General features: G+C 38.8%; 1 protein-coding gene across 1 annotated transcript in view; it reads right to left on the reverse strand.

The window, feature by feature from the left end:
* Window positions 1-16,558, reverse strand: part of LOC118813525 (rasGAP-activating-like protein 1) — a 48,254-nt gene that overhangs the window by 15,320 nt on the left and 16,376 nt on the right. The window contains 10 exon segments of the mRNA XM_036578906.1: window positions 256-428; window positions 4,028-4,172; window positions 4,882-5,019; window positions 6,130-6,322; window positions 8,956-9,068; window positions 9,202-9,266; window positions 11,388-11,541; window positions 12,544-12,661; window positions 12,968-13,059; window positions 16,296-16,436. Coding sequence (XP_036434799.1) covers window positions 256-428; window positions 4,028-4,172; window positions 4,882-5,019; window positions 6,130-6,322; window positions 8,956-9,068; window positions 9,202-9,266; window positions 11,388-11,541; window positions 12,544-12,661; window positions 12,968-13,059; window positions 16,296-16,436 — 1,332 coding nt within the window.

Raw genomic sequence — 16,558 nt, forward strand, 5'->3', positions numbered from 1 at the left:
AACACTGTTCAATACAGATTCTACAACTTTCCTCCTGCCTTCGGTTTAGGAAATTAGTAACATTCAGTAATTTGAGTATACTCTTAATGGTGTGAGTAAAGCGTTAACTTTAGTAAGGCCATTCTTTTCAAAACTGAGGGGACAGGAAGATCTTGTTGAGGGGCAACACTCATGGGAATGGGATAGTTATCAAAACTATCCCATATTCAGTCAAATTGTTGTGTGTGTGTGTGTGTGTGTGCTCTCATGTCCCACCTGCCAGTCGGGAGTTTTGGCGTAGGACAGCGTCTCAGAGCTCAGCCAAAAGTAGCGCTTCTTAAAGGCAAAGCGTTTGAGCAGTTGAGGCCCTTCAGCTTTGTGTTTCTGCAGGAATCCCTCCTTTACCGTCACTGAGGGCAAAAACACTGCACGCTGTGGAACGTCACACCCTGCAGACAGAGAGAGAGAAAAAGAGAGAAAGTGTGAGAGAGAGACAGACAGAAAGAAAGAGAGAAAGAAAAAAAGAAAGAAAAAAAGACAGAGAAAGACAGAGAGAAATAAGAGAGATAAAGGGAAGAAAAGACAAAGAGAGAGAAACACAGACAGACAGAAAGAAAGAAAGAGAAAAAGACATGCAGAAAAAGAGAAAGAGAGAGAGAGAGAGAGAGAGAGAGAGAGAGAGAGAGAAAGACAGAATGAGAGAGTTAGACAGACAGGGAGTGTGAGATAGGAAAAGCGAAAGAGGAAACATATATTTTGCTGCTGTTGGAACAAAATCTTGTATCTCCATTTTTGTCATTTTTCAGTTTTTGACATAATTTAAAAATGTCTGTTGTCCTTTACATTGTATGTAAATTTCGTGATGAATGGACCTAAAGAAATTGCCCAAAATTACTTGTAAAAAAAGTCTGGTTCCATTGACTTATATTAAAAGTAAAGTAGGTTTTTCCTTCTCCTGTAAAGTTATCATTTTGGACATATGAGGTTTTGTTCTGACAGCAGTGATATGCTATATAAATTATTATTATTATTCCTATTATTATTATTAGTTGTAGTAGTAGTATTAACTACATCTTCACATTCATCTTTGGCCATCTAAATCAACAGCCAGCTGAAGAAAACAGAAGAGCATGTCGCATATCTGATTGTCAGTGGGTGCAAGTGAAAAATTCTTGCACTGTTCAGAAATAGACACTAGGTGGGGCTGTGGTCATGCATGGCATGGCAGAGTGTAGAAGTACACTTTCTTAACTGGAAAAGTGACATTATTTTATTCTTCTTTTCAGACAAATTAGTGTCATTACTTTCAATGCACAAAAAGACCTACACACACACACATGTAGTGTGACATACCTGCTTCATTAAGTATGACGTGGTGCACTGTTGTACTAGTCATTGCTGTAAGATATGCACAGGTATAGTGATTAAAAATTTATGAAGTCTTTGGAAGAATGTGTCAGACACAGTGAGGAGTATATAATCTCTCATAAAAGGCTGCGCGCCTGTCACTCTTTTGTACTCACAAGTACAAGTTGTCTTCCTGTCTCTGCAGGCTCTTTCCACTGACTGTAGCTAAACTGTAGCTGCTATAGCTAAACAATGCAATGCACACACCAAAGTCAACCACAGCTTTAACCTCAGTAACCAAAAGAAAATCATTTGTCTTTCTATTGTTTAAATATTAACTGTGGGTATTGCATAAATAAATAAATAAATAAATAAATAAATAAATAAATAAATGCCTCAAAGGAACACCACCAAACCATCTACTGAAGCTAATCTGTAATGCCTAAAACTACATACTGATACAATGCTGGCTGTAGTTCTGCACTGAGTTGCCAGTTTATGATGTTTATTGGGTATCCATCTTCACACAAACTGAACATTACAACCATGCAAACTAGCATTTCTAGCAATTCGTGCTCAGCTGAGCATTGGAATGGGCAAAACAAGTGATCTCACTGACTACAGACATAGCATAATGGCGCTAGGCATACTAGTATCTCCCAAAGTACAAATGCTTCAAAAGTGATGCAAAAAGTAAAAAACTACCAGTTTCAGTGATCCTGTGGATCATAAAAACTTGTGTATCAGAGGGAACAATGCTGAGAATCAAGCACACAGTCTCTAATAGGTTACAAAAGCTGAAAGCCATTTTGGGTGCAGATGAACAAGTGTCTCCAGTGGCCACTGGGCATCAAAACTTGGCTGACAAAAAAATTAGTTGGTGAATTCAAGCTCCCATGCTGATGAGAGGCTCAGAATGTGGCACAGCATGAATCCATGGAGTCATCTTATTTGGTGTGAACAGTACAGACTGGTGGTTGCAGTGTGATGGTGTGGGGGAATGTTTTCCTGGCACACATTAGGGCCCCTGAATGTCTCAACAGCACAGCGAATCAGAGCATTGTTGCTGACCAAGTTCATCCATTCATAGCTACAGTTTACTCACACTTGGCTGGACACTTCCAGCATAATAATCAACCATCTCAAAAGGCACATATATAGACATTGAAAGATTTTAAGATGCTTTCTTTGCTGCAGTGGCTTTTACAGTATCTGGATCTTATTCTTATTTTGAGATGAGGTGAAAAGGACTATTCACAGCAGGACTGCACAGCCATTCAATCTGCAGAAACTGCACAACACTCATTTCTAAATGGTACAGCTTGTGGATCAGAGGGATCAATGATGAGAATCATGAAAGGAAACAGATTGGCTACAACAAAGAAAATCACATCTACATTTAACACCGGTGTGCAGAATACCTTCCATAAATTGACTACAAAAGCTGAAGACCACGTCAGGAGTAGATGTTATCAGGGAAGAACAAAAAAGTATGTATCTGGTGGGCATTAAAACTGGACCATCGATCAGTGAAAAAAAAAAATTGTCTGGTCAGATAAACTGGATTTTCCCCACATTTTCTCCCCAATTTAACCATGTTCAAGTCCCACCTGCTAGCGAGGTCTCCCCATCACACAATCCTACTAGGTTGGGAGGGTGAACTCAAGCTAGCCAGAGAGTGCAAGGTCATTTATTTGATCCATTTTAAGGTACCCAGATCCACATCAAACAACTCCACTTTTATGCAAACTCTGGTTCAGTTCACTACTGGTAGAAGCGCATACCAAACGAGAGAATTCAACACTAGAGCATGTTTTTATCAGTGCATATGAGTCTCCATAATCTTTTAACATTTTATTCTTGACAGAAGAGATTCATATTGTTCTTGACGCACAAGCTGCTGCTATAACAATGGCAGTTGACCAACAGTGAAGCATATGATTTTGTCACATGGACTGCAGAAGTTACTTTTGATAGGTTGGGGCCAGACATTGGTGATCTGATTAGCTGAATTGAATTAAACTAATCAATCATAAAGATTCAAGTAAGGTTTACTTTTAACACTCTGAATGTGACAGAAGTAGACATTAAGGGTTTTTATTTTCATGCGATATAATGGGGATGAAAGTAAATTTATCAAGCGTATATGTCAGGGATAGATCTAGATTTTATACTATGATAGGCTAGTGAAAGTAATAATCAAGGTTGTTTGATGGAGGCAAATGTGAAGGAGCGCTTCAATAACGCAATACCCATTTGTATTATTTATATTATTTATATTGTACCCATCATGTATTATTCTGCAGCTGCTGCAACTGGTGTAAACCAACTAAACCAAATAAAAAAGATCCAACGTCACAAAAAAACCCAAACTCTGGTGCAGAGTTTAACAAATGAATGCTGTGGCATCACCAGGGATCTAACTCGTGATCTCCCAATAATAGGACCAACGCTTTGTTGTACAACTCAGAATACCGAAAATTTAGATATCTGTTCATAGCTAGACTGCTCCTTTCCGTGTGGTATAACACTCTTGCAGGACACATCCAGCATCTTGTAAAACCTACATCAAGGAAATTCATGCCGAAGGCTAAAAATAGGCGATGGGATAGGTACCTAATAAACTAGCAGCTCAGTGTAAAAGTATGTGATTGCACAAGCTCGCTAAGCTTGTTGACTCACTTTAGTCACGCTGACTCACCACTATCATGGTCCACATCTATTAGCTTATCCAAAAAGTCTTTAATGGATGCCACGCTGCAGAGGATAATGGGATGCAGAGGAGCCATCCACTGCTCTTTGCCGTGTCCCAACTGCAAGCCAAGGTTGCCCACACTCTGCAAAGCCTGAGACAAAGAGATGGGGAGGGGAGAGAGAGAGAGAGAGAGAGAGACAGAGAGGTGGGACAACATTAGTGCACTGCAGTAAAACTGTAAATCAGCACTATGGACAGCTCCTGTCAGGTTGAGACACATTTATCTGTGTACTCTTGTGATTAGATGGTTTTGTGTGTATGCATGTGGCATAGTCAGCCTGTGGAAAAGATGCATTAGCCACCATGAGCCCCATTTGTCTCAAGGACCCCCTTATTTGTTAAATTATTTTTTTTGTATTTTCATTGCATGCTGGATTTTTTAGCCTCAGCATTGGCTTTTGACTTTGAGGTCAGAGGGAGTCTAACAGGAGCATGGGAGAGTAGCAATTGCCCAACTCCAGCTCTACATTCACTCAATCTCCTATCTGTTGTGGTACCAAAGTGATACTCATTGAAAATATGGAATGCTGTAACACAAAATTATTGTAAATATACAATAACACGGTGTACATTTACCACCCCCTCTGTCTTAGAGATGGATATTTGAGCAAACAATGAAGTGAAATAATTGTTTTTACATAATATTTTGAACCTAATTTTAAAACTAAATCGATAGAACTTCTTTTAAATCAACGGCTTTGTAAAGATTATGCAGTGATTTAGGTGGGTCGTTAAGGTGAGTAGGTAAATGAGGGACTTAACTCTGCCTAGGGCTGGTGTGTCTGCACGTGTTGCTATACCTTGGCAAGCAACAGTAGAGTTCGACTGGTACGTGTATCCGCATGGTGGTCCCTCAGGTGGAAGAGTTTGGGGGTCAGGATTGCCGGTGCAAAGAAACGGAGGAAAAAAAAGCCACTGATCGCCAGATATTTCACATCCTGAAGGAAAAAAAGAGAGGGTATCAAGGAAGATGTGGCTGGGATTGGAGAATGGTGAGCAAAGAGGACACATACAAAAGTAAAACACTACATAAAATATTAGAAAGAAAGAGAAAAGACCAATAAGAAGGTGAAGAAACCAGGACAATGAAAAATGGATGACAGAGAGATGAGAGGTTTTCAATCCCGGTGCTGAGGACCTTATAATCTTTAAATCTTTGGGGAAGGGTTTGCTGATTAGCCAATGAGCTGAATCGGGACTGTCAGAATAAGGAAAACACAAAAGTGCAGAGTATAAGATCTTCAGGAGCGAGGTAACAAACTTTTTATGGCAACCACCATTATTATAACAATTGAGTAGTCTAAAAATTTGTTTGACCATTAATTTAATAGTCAGACAGTTTTTTTAAGGCCAAATAATAAAAATGCATATCACTGAACTGAACTTTAAATAATTAAATAAATACTTTATGAGGGGGGAAATGAACCAGGACGTTCACTCAAATTTATAAAGAATGCAAATTCATAAACAATGCAACAGACTATGCTTCAGATTTAGTAATGTTTTGTGTTGTCACAAATTCAAAAAATGGCAAAAATGACCCTTAATAAGCCTATAGTAAAACTAAATTGGTGGTCGCTGCTTTGCTAATATTGCATATTCATAAAATGTTGAAACTAGATTTGATACACCACAGCCTTGGAGTGGCAATCATATCAGGCAAATATTACAGTCGCATCAAGACACACTTTGTGCTGCACCTGTATTCTTTCGTACATCTGGCCCACTGTTTTTCACAGAGTTTCTCTCTTTTCTCATTACAGAAAGGAGAGAAAAAAGATGGAGAGAGGTTCTTGAACAGGAGGCCCTGCTGGCACGATCTCAAAAACACTCTTTGTGGTTGAGATCGGGGATGGAATGTAGCTCAAGAGTGAAGAGACTGATGCTTTCTCCATTCATTCAGTATAGCTCACATAGAGAACAAGGCCGCACGCCTTGGAAACTGGAAACACTGGATTACATACTGCCCCTGTTAGCTAAGAGGACATTCTTAGAAACAGAAGTGGATGTTAATGACATATGAGGAAATAAAGGCCTGATTCTCTAACCTCATTTTCTGTCTCAGGGAACTGTTCCTCCACTCGTTTATGGAGCTGCTTGAAGACGACCCTCATGGCAAGAGGACACTGGGAAACGGAATTGACAATGGCCTCCATGATGCTGTTGAGATATGTTTGTAACATTCCCACACTGCTCTCTCTCACCTCCTCTTCAGACACCGAACCCTTAAAAGAAATACGCCTGGAGAGAGACAGAGATATAATCGATATCTGCAGCACCTTCCTCCAGTAACCCGTTTCAGCATGGCTGGTTAGGTTGAAAGACAATGCCTGCTTAAACCATAAAAATTAAACATGCTTTCTGGTCAGAAACTTGTAAGTTAACTTTGTACCTGGTATTGTATGGCAGTTTTTGGTACAAGTATAATAAATGGTTATAAATGGTTTCTTGAAACATGAACCAGCTAAAATTAAATACTGTGAAATATCTTAAAGGCTACTGTTACTGTAGCTATGCTTTTAACAACTTATGTACTCACAACGTTAAAAATCTCTAAAGCCCCCGTTCGTGTTTTGTGAAGATATCTGTGTGCAGGAAGCTGCAACATGGCTTTATCAGTTTTAACAAGCAAGATCACAGGACAGAAAAAAGATCTACCTTGTGCTACTACAGAATGTTCTGAAGCTGATATTTCAGCTCATTATAGGAAAACAGATTGTGAGACAAATATAATTATTTCTGTGCATCGTAAAGCAGCAGAGTGTTTTTAGATATTTAAATCACCCAACTTGATGGAAACTGTCAGTAATAGTACAGTGAAACGTCTCAAGACTTAATCAGCTGCATATGGATAGTTCATCCCAGTAACTCCAATTTGTCACAGATGCACAGCGCTGGAAATCCCACCAATAAAGCACTGATAATCTCTTTAAGATTATCATGTGTCATCAGTAAATGACACTTCTTTTAAACAGCAACCAAATGGCATTAAGTGGCACTAATAACTAAACCAAGTTTCTGTTATTGTGAAAGAGAAAGATAGATGCCAGGCTCTGCGGAGCTCTTAAATAGAGTTACAACTCAGAGGTTCACAGTAATTAACATGAGGGGTAGTCTTCTAGCTTTGTATGCTTGGAGTACACGTCTGTGTTTGGGCAGTAAAGCTGGCATTATTAGCTGCAATATGTTGTAAATTAAATGACATTTAATTCATGTTCAAGTGCCCTTTTTCCCACAGCAGACTTACAAAACTGGGAATACGGAACTAGCCACATTAACAGTCAGAGCATAATATATATTTTAGCCCCATCACGATCATTAAATCATTAAACGATTAATTGCCATATAAATAATTGTGATTAAGAATTTAATTTGCTCAAATAAACATTACTTACCAATGCTATCTAAATGTGTTTCAGCACTAGCAAGAGGTTAGAAATTTTGCTGTTCTCATAAGACCAAAGATGTGTCTCAATAAATGTGTTTTCATGCAGTAAAATGCAAAGAAAACTTTTCTTTTCCTATTTACCACTATTTTACCATTATAAACATTACATATAAAAACTCAATGATGGTTATGGTAGTAAACAAAATGGCTACATTGGCATTGTAGACATCACCAGCCCTGGTTCCTATCACCACCACTGTAAAGAAATCTGACTTTGTAAGAATGGAGCGTCTCCATTATGAAATTACATAGAAATTTAGAAAAAATCCATATACATATACATACAACCGACAAAGCAAACACTGATGCACACTATGCTATCTTTGCTCTCTCTTGCTGGATGAACTTTATGCAAATAAGTGTCGATCAATCAGATTTCTATGAAGACTTGTGCCATGCATACATCTAACGGGAGATTATTATAACGGATGAAAAAAAAAGATGTATGCAGGAGACAATTATTTTGGTTAAAAACAAAACGTTTTTAGAACGATATTAGGCTGCTTCAGGGCACAGAACTAGCCTACAACTCCTGCTGTTTCAGTGACACACCCAAAGTGGCCAATTGTTGGGCAGGGAAGTGTTTCACTTCACTCTACAATGCAACAACAACTTTAACAGCACAAGGCTACTGTAGATTATGAACACGTATTAATAAAGCAATTTTTTTACACAAATCACACATCGCTCTGAATATTTCAAAGGTCTTTTTAACAATTGCACTTAAACAATCCTGAAATCTGGTGGTGCTCCAGCCTCCTCAGCACCCCTATTTCCCATGTCCCTGTTTGATTCTGCCCCCACAAACTAAACCGAGTAACTCTGGGAGATGTATTAATAATGTATTTTTTGTGTTCTGGAATAAAACAGTTTAGTATCTTTAGAACTACACTGGAAAATGTCATGATTTTTGTATTGAATGCTTATTTAGAAGCCTGAACTGGCCCCCTTTAACAAACTACATTGCTTGATGGAAAATAGTGTATTTTGAATATCAATAAGTATAATTATCTATTAAACATTGGTGATAAGATGTTCAATAAATAATGTAATTTATTATGAATTAATTTATTATTCATTCATAATTGGCATTGCATTGCAGCATTACCCCTTAACTATGATAAAATCATAGAAACCTCCTCTTGTGACTTATTGCTTTAATCTACACTATAGCCTGTACCGCTGTGTCAGGGGACTCTAGAGGTTTGGACTTGTCAAAGTACAGAGACTTAGGATGATCCTTTTGTTGCTAGGCAACAGCTCCTCCCTACATATCTTTCTGGTTTATATTTTTATTTTACTTGTGTGCAGTGCCTATTCCAGCCTGGATGCTGCCACCAGCTAGACAGTTATACAACTACGGTGCGTGTTTGCTTGTATGTATGTGTATGTGTGGTTATGTGGGTTTTATTTGTGAGTTGTTTACCTGCAGCGATTGAGGTCTATCTTGCAGGGATCAAGCTCAATGTATTTCTTCTCCTCAAAGATGCGGTTGATTATGGGCTTGAGGACCTCATGCAGATATATCATCCCAACAGCCTAGCAACCGAAAAATCCAACATAGATTTGCACACATGCATGTATTTACATACAATAATCATATGGGTTTCATTAAAGCATTTATCAAAATCTGAGATGCCATCCAACACCACATACTGAAAGTGATACGCACCTTCATAAACTGCTCCATGGCTTTGGAGGCCAGAGAATTTGAGCGAAATAGCGTATTTGGATCCGCTATCAGGGAGAAAGCACAGAGAGAATTTACACAATTTTTCCCCTTATAACAAATGCAGTCATTTAATCAAGACATGATGTCCAAAGGTTGCTTATTTTGTTTTGCACAAGACTTACAAAGCTGATGTAGCTGATTCGGAGTGGTTTGCTATGTAATGTTTGCTATGATATGCTACGTATGTACCAGAGAACTTCGTCATTCACAGTGGTAGTGATAGGAACCAGACGTCTAAAGTGTTTCCCACTCTAAAAGCTACCTTACAGAAATGTATTACAGGAAATGGTTATGAATGTTTCCGGATGATATTGTTTTGATTATTTGGAGATAAGGGTAAGTCCTAACATAGCACAATTGCTACTTAATTTTTTATATATTTTAAGATAATGAAATATAAATATTGCACTTCGAAAATTGACAAAATAAGTAATTTGCTGAGCAAGAAGGCCCCGGGTTCGATTCCCCAGCTGGGTGACCAGGGTCCTTTCTGTGTGGAGTTTGCATGTTTTCCCCGTGTCTGCGTAGGTTTCCTCCAGGTGCTCCGGTTTCGTCCCACAGTCCAAAGGCAAGCAGTCAGGCCAATTGGAGATATTAAAAATTGCCCCTAGGTGTGAGTGTGTCTGTCCAGGGTGTTTCCTGCTTTCCTGCTCAATGCGCACTAGGATAAGCTTCAACACCCCCCCCCCGTGACCCAGGAGGATAAGCAGCTTTAATGATGAGTGTGTGAGTATTTAGGTTGTACAGCTCAACTGACTCAAACAACACAAAACTGTCTTGAATTAGTGACAGTTAGCCTCTCATGGTGTTTTGATCAGTCCTACATACGAGGTAAGCTGTAACGCTTGTGCCCTTGCTGCTTTTGGCTGAACTGTTCACAGGAGGTCTCAAAAACAAAGTTTACGTTTTTATTCGCACCCCTACACTTCACTGCATGCAAATTCTTTGGGTCTCAGCACTAAATCAGAACAGCAGCTTATTAGTAAGTTAAGTCCTAATTAACTTGTGTGAGCCATCTTTTCCTGACTGTGTGTCTCCTGCTTTCTCTCTCTGCTCATCTCTTGCTCCCTAGAGGCTGTTCTGATCTTATGATCAACCCACTCCCCTTTAAAGTCGCTTCCTGCGGAGTTGCTATGGAAACTTAGGCACTTTGTTTGTCAGCAGCCCGATGCAAACACAACATAAAACACCAAGTTCAGGCGAAGAGTTTTACACACTCACACACTCGCACACACACACACATGCAGTCATAGTCGTGGGCAGAGAAAATGGAAGAAAGTTAATTAATGAGCAGGACTTGTGAGATGACTGTATGAGAGGAGAGTAATTGGGCGACTGGTGGAGGATAAATATAGCAGGACTTTGGTGATACGTCGCCTACGCTCTGAACAGCTTCTGCCGAAGGAAACTAGTAATCAAATAAGTACCGCTTACAGACACACTAACAAATCTACAGAAAATGTATGGATGGTAGTTTTTGCATACACTGAAAAAGGTGCTGAATTTAGTTGTTTCAGTCATTTCAACAAGAATAAAACATGATAGTAGAAAACAATTACTGCCAAATTTAAGAAAACTGAAAAACAAAATAGCTTTGATGTAATAACTGATATTTAATTCATTTGGAAGTTGAACTGTGCATTCACCCACTTGCACAAAAATGAGAACCCCAGCTGCTTCTTCGTTTGTCTTGCACATGATCTTTTATGGTCTATTTCTTTTCTCAGTAACAACTTCTTGGCAGCTTCAGACCCTGTCTTCTCACAGTGGAAGGATGGACAGAAACATCCAAGAATTTTAGTACTGTTAATCTGATGATGACAGTTTTGGTGGTCTACCAGATCTTGCATGGTTGTTAGGAGCCCCATTTTCTCTGTATCTTTTAATAAGTATTTGAACTGCACTTTTGGAATATCTTGATTTTTGCCTATTTTCTTTCTACTTTTTACTCTCCACTTCCTTATACAAGTCAATTATCTTACATCTAATATATCCTAAAAAATGAATAACTTGTACTTTTGAACAGAAATAGGAAAAAAAACTCAAAAGGGTGTCTTTGGCACAATACGGTACATGCAATGCACATCCACACACACACACACACACACACACATACCCAGACATACATGTATGGTGCACTTCTCTGGTGTTGAGGTAATCCAGGAATGGCACAACTAGGCCCTGGCCAAGATAGATCTTCACCAGTGTCATGGCAATATCCTGCCGGCTCTCTACTGTGGTCACCTCTTCCAGCAGTGTTAGTGGGGTTGGGTCATCTACCTGACAGAAAAAGAGAAGAACCAATCAGCTTTCTTCTTCAGAAGAAGAAGCAATCAGCTTACATCATTGCAGTGTGAAGCAGCGCTGAACAACATATTGTCTGTTAATCTTTACTGTGATCCTGGCCTTTGAAATACTGACATTGCAGAAGCGTGCAATATGCAAATGAGTCCTCCAACCAAAATGTTTTTTGTACTATGTGCCGTAGGCATCTTGACATGTCCATGTGAGTGTTTCTGTGGCGCTTTGATGAATCAATGTAATCCAACAAAAAAAAAGACAGTTCATTTTTAACAGGCCAATTTTTAACCATGTCCGATTGTCATCAGTGCATTTTAATATACTAAAGGTATGTTGCAACCGCAGCAGCTTATGTAGCAATATAACTGAAATACCAGTGGTGCAGCATCTGAGTATACAGGGTATGCACTTGCATACAGCCCCCGGGGTGCCGTGAATTGCCCTGCATCTTGTGTTATATATGCCATCCCTCAATACCTCAGTCAAACTTTCAGTTTCTTAGCAGCCCACCACTGTGTCCCACGGATATACAACAATGCACCATAAACTGGCATTTTAGGATGTTTTTTGCCAAAAACAAAAAAATGAACAAAAAGAGGTTAAGTAATGTTACAGTGTGATAAAATTACTCCCATGCTCAACTTGTAATGGAGTTTATCATTAATAACAACCTAAATAAATCATTCTTCAGCAAAGTAACAGAGTTTGTTGACAGTAGGCAACAAAACAGTCAAAGGTTATTTTGTGAACAACAGTAATGCTTTTAAAGCTTCTAATATGTTGCATTAAAACAATTAAATACTTTCATTCAAATTCAAACACAATTGTGTGTGTGTGTGTGTGTGTGTGTGTGTGTTGAGTCTTTTACAGTAGCTTCAGACACGGCTCAGCCAATCAGATCTTAGAACTGGAACTATCCATTACATAATAGTTCAAATTGAGCTACCTTAGATTATCTGCACCTTTTTTGTTTGTCTTTACCTCTGTAGGTGAGATGACAGCTTCCACCAGCAAATCTATGAGAGGCTGATAGTACAGAGAGGGAAGAATCCTCTCCTCGGCTAAACGCACCTTTAGCCGCAATGCCCCCAGCTTTCCCCTGAAAACCAGAGCAGGAGAACAATGGAAAGCAAGAAAGAAAGAAAGAAAGAAAGAAAGAATGAAGAAAAAAAGAAGGAATAAATGAATGAACAAGCAGAGTATGTAATGAGTTTTAGAAAACTGTGCTGAAATGGTGGCATGCTGGAGAAACTAATGAGAGATTCCCAGAGGCATCATCATCATCATCATCACTCACGCGCCCACACACTCACACAGTGACTCATCTGCTAATGATGCTTCTGGCCTGGTGTCACATTTACACACAACATGCACACACACTCCTTAGCCCCTGTCTATCTCTAACCCGGCATCGTCCTCTGAGTTTCCCAGTGGCAGCAGACGAAACCAGCCCTGAAGCAGAGGAGTTCTATGCAAGCAAGACATGGGGATCTCCACCTGCACAAACACACAAAAGACACATGTTGCTAATCGCGCAAGACTTTCCACAAGAGTTGTCAATAATGATCAATACAGAAACTCAAAGTACATTGTTAAGGGCAAAGTTGATTAGATGAGGTGAAAATAAAGCTAGACTTACGGTGTTTCTCCATTGCACAAAGTACCAGAACCTTTGGCACCAAGAAACTGGGAAAGTGCTTTGTCTATTGGCCACTGGTTTAGGATTGATGGTCCCAGTTATGGTTTTTGGTACCTGCTCAAGTTTGGTATCATAAGCTGCTCAAGTTTGGTATCATAAGATCTTAAGGTTCTTATGATACCAAACTTGAGCAGGTACCAAAAACCATAACTGGTGTAGGATTGATTGTTTTTATTATTGCCCAAAGAAATAGAAAATATAAAAATTAAAATTCCATCGCTTTTTTTCTAGGTGAGGACATTAAAGGGTTAAGGCACTTAGGAATGTTGTTCTCTGTCTTTGGTAACACTTAGCAAATTCTTTACTCTTCCAGGTGCAGAATTATTACTCTGTTAAAGTTCACTAAGATGACATAAACTGATTAGGAAGCTAATGCTGACAGTATTAGCATTCATGCTAGCCTTCGCAGAAGGAGTGCTTCTGCTCATATTTACACACCTGTCAGAGAAAAATACAAGCTTTTTTGTTGATTGTACATATGATTCTGTGTAGTTGTAGACATTTAATAGCAGAGAAGTGCACTGCACAGCTAGTGATCCGCTAAGGTGACTAGTAAGCAAGATAGCTAATTAGCCAAACTAGATGCTTTAGTCTTGTTTTATTAAAGTAGCACAAAATGACTCAAAACACATTATGAGGGATCTAGCTGTCTCTCAAGCAGGTGGTAAATGATCTAGAACTAAAACTATAAGTTCTGTTGGTTCCTTTTTGGGTCATGTTTTTGGATGTGCAGTGGAAAAATGGTCTTAGAAATGGTAACCCTACACTACTGAGCAATGCTACATTGTTTCAGACAGACAGATCTCTTTTCATTTTTTCAGCCTTTTACCTTTATTATGTTATTTAATGAGTTACATATATAATTATGCAATGAATTACACTTACATTCAATTTACATTCTGGGTCGACAAGTTTAAGTCACATTTGACTTTTTTTAGTTTTGAAATCAAGAAAGATAAAGACATGGCAAAAATGAAAAGCATATTTTTTCTTTCTGCAAAACAATACTGTAGACACAACCACAACTTTTCATCAAATTCAAATCAGAATAAAGTATCTCCTGCTAATAAGCACAACTGATTTAAATGTTTAGAATCTACACTATCAACAGAAATTCTTCACTCTTTTGTCTTCACTTGCAAAGAGCTATGAGTAAAAATTGAATGAAAAACGAATACAGAATTATACCATGCTTTTGTTACTGCTGGGTATAACTGTCCACTGGGTCAATTAAAAAAAACAAGACTAACAGATTTTTTTCCAAGTTATATTTGCTTTACAGCATCAATAAACAATTTGTAACTCATATATTGACTTCTTTGTACATGATTTGTGATTTCCCTGCCTTAAAACACCTTATTCAACTTTTGTGAACCTGCCTTTAATTTCCTGCTTTCTTTTTGTTTCAGTAACATTCTAAACGTTAAACAGTTATTTTAAACATAAATTGGTTATTCAAAATCGGTTATTCATTGTTCTGACATTCTGCTAATGGAGGAAAAGGAGAAACTGTTCAGGAAGCATGCACTGTGCACACTCATCCTGCAGAACCAAATTGCAGGCAAATGACCAGACAGTTCAATTTGTCTTAGAAATGGGGATGTCCTTCAAGGTTGCCCAAGTAGTTACAATCTTCAGTAAACTGGAGGAATGATCTTTGGTCAGCTGACATCAAAAAGCCTAGTTGATTTATAAGCAAATCAGAGAATCAGTGAACAATTCAATTGTCTGACTTCAACAATAAAAAGTTAACCACTGTAATGAAAAGCCCTGGAATCCAACACACACTACCACCAGGCTGTAGAGATGGATGTGTTGTTTTCTCTTTGTCTTGGTCCAGGAGAAAATGAATGAATTAATGAATGAATCACCCTGATGAGGCCAGTGACAAAAGTAAACGTACTGTTTGAAAACGCAGTGGGGCAACACTGAACCTGAAGCATGGCAGCTAAGTTTTCCAGGTTCTGATGTAGCTAATGCAGCAGAGAAACAACCGTTCTTAGCCCTAACCTCAAACGTAGCAGAAACTGTACTTGCCAAACCTGAAGTAATCAAAAGACAGCCAAGACAGTAAACAGTATAGCTCAGCAATTAGAGCGAGAAGTCTATTGCCCAGACATGCAAACCGTGAGCAGTGAAAAGGGTGACAAATTCAGAAACCAAACCCTGTGGAGGCATTGTCCCCCAGGAGTACATTTTATTTCAAGATGAAAATGAAGCATTCTGGCACAGTTGGAGAATAAAATGCAAGAAAACAAGTTATCGCTGTAGAATGATTCAATTCACTGAATTCAACAACTATGCAAAAACAAGTCATGCCAGAAACTGAACTGCTTTCCAGATATTCTGACTTGTGTTAAGAAACCTATTGCTTACCATACCAAGGTCAAACAGTCAATGTGCACAATGTGTCAATGTGTCCCTAAAATTAGCCATCTGTATTATTTTTATGTAATGTATGAAGTGTTTCAATGAAGTATCTGTCAGTAAGCCTAAAAAATAAAAGGAGGGCCCCTGTTTCTTTGTGGGCCCCTGCTACTTCTAGGCCCTTTACATTGTCCTGATCTTCCCTCCCCTTATGTCAACCCTGGTTATAAATATGTTGTCATCTAAAAACATCTCCATTTTGGATCTTTTTTTCTTTTTTTTTTTTGCATAATCTGACAACTTTGGCTACCCTTCGCAGAATATTTGACAATGGATAGATCAACAGAAATGGTTTAAAAGGTTTTGTTCTGTCAGTCGATAGACAGTATACAGTGAGACAAACACAAGCCCTGCAGCGGAGAATTCCTGATCATACAGATCATGCAGAGCAGCGAAACAACCCCCACAGCACTACTGATACTGCAGAGCCCAAAGCTGATATAACAAGACTGGTTTTATCTGATGGAAAAAAACATCTTTAGAATCACACACCTCACACTGTGTGAGTTTAAAGGAATATGACACTTCAGGTCATATTCCTGTCAGGTATTAAACATCTCTCTGATGTGGGTTGTTTGCCATGTATAAGACCCTGAGGAGATCTTACCTTGCCTAGGAAGTCATTCTTGCCCACCATGTCCCAGTCCCACACCTCCAGAGTGACAGAACCTGACTCAGCCTCGCCTGCTTCATCCAGACACAGCTCCAGGGTTTCGTCCCAGTGCGGGAAGCGTGTCTTCTTTATGATCTAATACATCCACACACCAGCACAAGTAACATACATTTTCATGCTGTAGCATGTACTATATTCGAGTGCTTGTTAATTGAAGATCTGTGAGAAGTCATTCGCTGTTCACTTCTGTTTTTCCA

The sequence above is a fragment of the Colossoma macropomum genome, unplaced genomic scaffold (assembly GCF_904425465.1).
Source record: "Colossoma macropomum unplaced genomic scaffold, Colossoma_macropomum, whole genome shotgun sequence".
NCBI lineage: Eukaryota > Metazoa > Chordata > Actinopteri > Characiformes > Serrasalmidae > Colossoma > Colossoma macropomum.